The sequence below is a fragment of the Monopterus albus genome, unplaced genomic scaffold (assembly GCF_001952655.1).
Source record: "Monopterus albus unplaced genomic scaffold, M_albus_1.0 scaffold423.1, whole genome shotgun sequence".
NCBI classification, from domain to species: Eukaryota; Metazoa; Chordata; class Actinopteri; order Synbranchiformes; family Synbranchidae; genus Monopterus; species Monopterus albus.
In genome coordinates, this window is record NW_018128303.1 from 119,143 (window position 1) to 124,884 (window position 5,742).

General features: G+C 44.9%; 1 protein-coding gene across 1 annotated transcript in view; it reads right to left on the reverse strand.

The window, feature by feature from the left end:
• Positions 1 to 5,742, reverse strand: part of LOC109951998 (ceramide synthase 2-like) — a 96,405-nt gene that overhangs the window by 65,514 nt on the left and 25,149 nt on the right. The window contains exon 2 of the mRNA XM_020586819.1: positions 5,097 to 5,214. Within this exon, the coding sequence (XP_020442475.1) occupies positions 5,097 to 5,214 (118 nt within the window). The remainder of the gene's footprint in view (positions 1 to 5,096; positions 5,215 to 5,742) is intronic.

A 5,742-nucleotide genomic window follows, 5' to 3' on the forward strand; every position in this document is an offset into this window, starting at 1 on the left:
TTTTGTTTCAAAGAGTCACACATTCTTTTGTTTTCTCTTGTCAGAATTAGCTCCATTATACTATCTCCACTTCTGCTATGGTGATGGACAGGTTGACAGATGAGGTCAGACAGGAATCTCCGTGAACAATGATGTTTGCGGATGACATTGTGATCTGTAGTGAGAGCAGAGAGCAGGTGGAGGAACACCTGGAAAGGTGGAGGTCTGCTCTGGGAAGAAGAGGAATGAAAGTCAGTCGTGGTAAGACGGAATATATGTGTATGAACGAGAGGGAGGGAAGTGGAACAGTGAGGTTACAGGGGGCTGAGGTCAAGAAGGTGCAGGAGTTTAAGTATTTGGGGTCAACAGTCCAGTGTGATGGGGAGTGTAGGAAAGAGGGGAAGAGGCGAGTGCAGGCGGGTTGGAGTGGGTGGAGAAAGGTGTCAGGAGTGTTGTGTGACAGAAGAGTGTCAGCAAGAATCAAAGGAAAGGTGTACAAGACAGTAGTGAGACCAGCTATGATGTATGGGTTAGAGACTGTAGCAGTGAGGAAAAGACAAGAGGCAGAGATGGAGGTAGCAGAGATGAGGATGTTGAGGTTCTCTTTAGGAGTGACCAGGATGGACAGGATTAGGAATGAGCACATTAGAGGGACAGCTCAGGTCGGCTGGTTTGCGGACAAGGTCAGAGAGGCCAGACTGAGATGGTTTGGACATGTGCAGAGGAGAGATAGTGGTTATATTGGTAGAAGGAGCTGCCAGGCAAGAGGTCAAGAGGAAGGCCAAAGAGGAGATTTATGGATGTGCTAAAATGGTCTTAATAGTCTTATATTTGTATAGCGCCTTTTTATGTTTTACAGCACACTCAATGCACTTTCACACTATTTTGGCCATTCACCCATTTGCACTCCCAAACACTCACACATTCACACACTGGTGTCATCACTGGGAGCAACTGGGGATTCAATGTCTTGCTCAAGGACACTTCAACATGTGGACTGGACAAGCTGGTAATCGAACCACTAATCTTCCAGTTAGGACACAACCCACTCTACCTCCTAAGCCACAGCCACCCTCCTGAATTTGAGGTTTGATAATTGATCTGAGCCTTTTTCCAGCAGCCTGGCATAGGCTTTCCCAGGAAGGCTGAGTAATCTGATACCTCAGTAACTGGAGCATACGAGGTGACAGCTGAGACAAGCCATCAGATTTTACTCTATAAAATCTATAGCTATTTTTGTGATGTTTGTAATACTCCACAGAAACAATTGGCATATAGAATGGCTTTTCATGAGTCTGTCAATAATACCCATCGAGTTTATCAGGAGTGAAGCTGACTGTTTATACTGTAGTTGTCTGAGTTTTTGCATTAATATGGCACATCTGCAAACAACATGATGATAGATATTTTTATGTTAAGGTTAACTGGATGCTTTTGTGCTTTTAAGTTGAACCTGTGCTGTCAGTTGATATATTTGGACAATTAACAGCTCATTTCTCTACCTGCGAAGCTAACATTTTGAAGAAGCTCATTTATAATAAACATCACTGCTGCTAGTATATCAAAGGTGATGTATGTTGGCTAATGCTATAACATTACAAAGGCATGTTAAGATACAGTGCTACAAATTCTCCTCAAACAGCAATTTCATGTGTTTCCTGCAAACTAAAAACAGCAAAAAAGTTCAAATATAAGCTGTACAATATTGGTGTTATATAACCAGATATTTCTGTATGCAAGTATTGCTGAAGCTTTACTGGTAAATTTGAAATTTGTCCAGTAAAATTCATTCTTTCCGGAAACCTGACCGGCAAACCTTGGTTTGTACATGGTGTTGTTTATGGTCAATCTATGACTAGCACAGATGTCCAATAACAAAACACCACTCGGGTCCAGATCAGGCAGGCCATTCCTCCAAGTCACTCCCATCCAGGTTTCTTCATCATTGCTAACATGAGTGGTCAAGTCCCGCAAAAGAACTATGTAGTCCCCAGGTGGTGCCCCTTCCAGAACCCACCCAGGGTCTCCAAGAAGCCTAGATACTCTAAACTGCTGTTTGCACTTACAGTATTGTTCAAAATAATAGCAGTACAATGTGACTAACCAGAATAATCCAGGTTTTTAGTATATTTTTTATTGCTACATGGCAAACAAGTTACCAGTAGGTGCAGTAGATTCTCAGAAAGCAAACAAGACCCAGCATTCATGATATGCACGCTCTTAAGGCTGTGAAATTGGGCAATTAGTTGAAAGGGGTGTGTTCAAAAAAATAGCAGTGTCTGCCGTTGACTGTACAAACACAAAACTATGTTGTACAAACGTTTTTGTTTCTAGGATTTAGCAATCCTGTGAATCACTAAACTAATATTTAGTTGTATGACCACAGTTTGTTATAACTGCTTCACATCTGTGTGGCATGGAGTCAACCAACTTGTGGCACCTTTCAGCTGTTATTCCACTCCATGATTCTTTAACAACATTCCACAATTCATTTACATTTCTTGGTTTTGCTTCAGAAACAGCATTTTTGATATCACCCCACAAGTTCTCGATTGGATTAAGGTCCGGGGATTGGGCTGGCCACTCCATAACATTAATTTTGTTGGTTTGGAACCAAGACTTTGCTCGTTTACTAGTGTGTTTGGGGTCATTGTCTTGTTGAAACAACCATTTCAAGGGCATGTCCTCTTCAGCATAAGGCAACATGACCTCTTCAAGTATTTTGACATATGCAAACTGATCCATGATCCCTGGTATGCGATAAATAGGCCCAACACCATAGTAGGAGAAACATGCCCATATCATGATGCTTGCACCACCATGCTTCACTGTCTTCACTGTGTACTGTGGCTTGAATTCAGAGTTTGGGGGTCGTCTCACAAACTGTCTGTGGCCCTTGGACCCAAAAAGAACAATTTTACTCTCATCAGTCCACAAAATGTTCCTCCATTTCTCTTTAGGCCAGTTGATGTGTTCTTTGGCAAATTGTAACCTCTTCTGCACGTGCCTTTTTTTTAACAGAGGGACTTTGCGGGGGATTCTTGAAAATAGATTAGCTTCACACAGACGTCTTCTAACTGTCACAGTACTTACAGGTAACTCCAGACTGTCTTTGATCATCCTGGAGCTGATCATTGGCTGGGCCTTTGCCATTCTGGTTATTCTTCGATCCATTTTGATGGTTGTCTTCCGTTTTCTTCCACGTCTCTCTGGTTTTGCTCTCCATTTTAAGGCATTGGAGATCATTTTAGCTGAACAGCCTATAATTTTTTGCACCTCTTTATAGGTTTTCCCCTCTCCAATCAACTTTTTAATCAAAGTACGCTGTTCTTCTGAACAATGTCTTGAACGACCCATTTTCCTCAGGCTTTCAAATGCATGTTCAACAAGTGCTGGCTTCATCCTTAAATAGGGGCCACCTGATTCACACCTGTTATTTCACAAAATTGATGACCTCACTGATTGAATGCCACACTGCTATTTTTTTAACACACCCCTTTCAACGACAACAGTCAGAGCCTTGCTTGGAGTGACTTGCAGTAGCATGGATGCAACCCTCTCAGGGTGAACTCTAACACAGTGTTCAGTTTTTTTAATATCCTCACTTTCCCAGCACCCTGGGCAAGTCCAGAAAAGAAGAGTGTTACGTCCGTGGCCCAGGCCACCGCCTGCTCCTTGGTAGCTGGCACAGGTAGTCACAGCAGCTACACCCCCACACAGGCGGGAGTGCATTCCAGGTGGCGAAACACACCTGCTCTCAAATATCGGAGTAGTATTTAAGGAGAGCGTTGGTGTGCCCTCATCGCCAGATTATCAGCTGTTATCTTGCTGGTAACGTTACCTTGTACCCATGTCAAAAATCTGTTTTATGGACTACTTCCCTGTTGTTGAGCCTGGCTTTATGCTTTGAATTATAGGCTCTTTGCTTATGAGTATTTTTTGCACCCGCTTTTTTACCATTATGTTTTGAAGGGTAACTTTATGTTCAAAATGTTTTGCTGTTGGCTTTATGTTTTTTGAACTGTGTTTTCCCTTACTGGGTCAGCTTCGGCTGTTTTTGTTTTTCTCAGCACCATTTGTTGTCGGGAATTGTTAACTGTTTCCTCCAGCAGAGCTCCCCAGCGCTAGGAGACCTGCTCTTACTGTGACTTCCTCTCTGGCCCTGGAACCCTACTGTTTGCCTTCATCACACCGCCCCGCTACCAGCTCTGCGTCAATGGGGAGCCTGCACACTGGACCAGTGATCTCCTGCACCAGCTCCCACCTCCCTGGACTATTCCCTATGCCTGCGGTGCACTCAGCTATTCAGGTCCCCAGTGTGACTACTAAAATTAGCTCTTACCATAGCATACCTGTTGCTTTCTCTCATTCTCTCACTCTCTGCTCTTATTCAGCGAGCTGCGCCTCCCCTTCAGCCCCGGGTTACATCTCTAGCGGTCCAGCCAACCCAGTTTGCCCAGCTGTCCTGAGATCTGTTGAAGAGACCGGCTCTGTCGACTTCTCATTTGTCACACTCATTAAAATACATTTACCTTGTCAAAGCCTGAGTCTGAGTTCTGGATTTTCTCTGAGTCCAAACCAGCTCTAATATACAGCTCACCGTAACATAGAGTTCAGCCCCTCTCCATGAGTGTTGTGCATGGAGGTGAGCCTAACTATATCTAGCTAATACCTCTCCTCTCCACCTCCTGCACCATCTCTGGATCATTCTCTACCCCTAAAGTTCTGCACCCCTAAAGCCAGTCTTCGACACCAGGGATCGGCAAGCCCAGATCCCTAACCTTCCCTGATGCCCTGCTTACATTGCACCTGACCCCCATTCCTATCCCTGCTGGTAGTGGACCCACAGGGTGACAACTCCACATAATTTATTTGTGCTTTGCCTCACTCAGTCCAGCCACTAGACACTTGCCAGTAAGCTCCCCTTTCAGGCTTGGCTCCAGGAGAGGGTCCTAAGCAAAGCCTGTCCCTGACAATACAGCTTCCAGGATCACAGTGGCATACAAGCCCCTCCACCATGATAAGGTGGTGATTCTGCCTGTCCATATCCAAAACTGAGAACTGTCTTTCATATTTAAATGGACACATTAGTCACCGGACTGAGTGAGACTGCGTACCTGAGTAGGATTTCTACACTGAGTAGTGTAGTAGAGTTCCAGGATGGGGTTGTCTTCTGCTTTCAGATGGACTATCTGTCTGATCCCAACAGAAACTGCAAGTGGTGTTGCTATCCACCTGGAACATAGTAAACACACAATAAACACATAGTAAATGTTTCTAACAAAGTGAATGCCAGTAGATGACCTACAATACATGATAAATATGAAATCTTTGCTGGCTCAGTGATTTTGGTAGTGCATCAGATTTACTAATAAACTACTGTGTAGAGTCGGTGCAGCTTCTGCAGTAATGCATTCGATGTACCGGTCCTTTGTGGCGAAGAAGGAGCTGAGCTGTAAGGCAAAGCTCTCGATTTACTGGTCAATCTACGTTCCGACTCTCACCTATGGTCATGAGCTTTGGGTCATGACCAAAAAGGCAAGATCCCGGATACAGGCAGCCAAAATGAGCTTTCTCTCCGTAGGGTGGCCGGGCGCACCCTTAGAGGTTCGGGTGAGGAGCTCGGTCACCTGGGAGCTCAGAGTAGAACCGCTGCTCCTCCACATTGAGAGGAGCCAGCTGAGGTGGCTCGGGCATCTGTTTCGGATGCCTCCTGGGCGCCTTCCTAGGGAGGTGTTCTGGGCATGTCCCACCGGGAGGAGG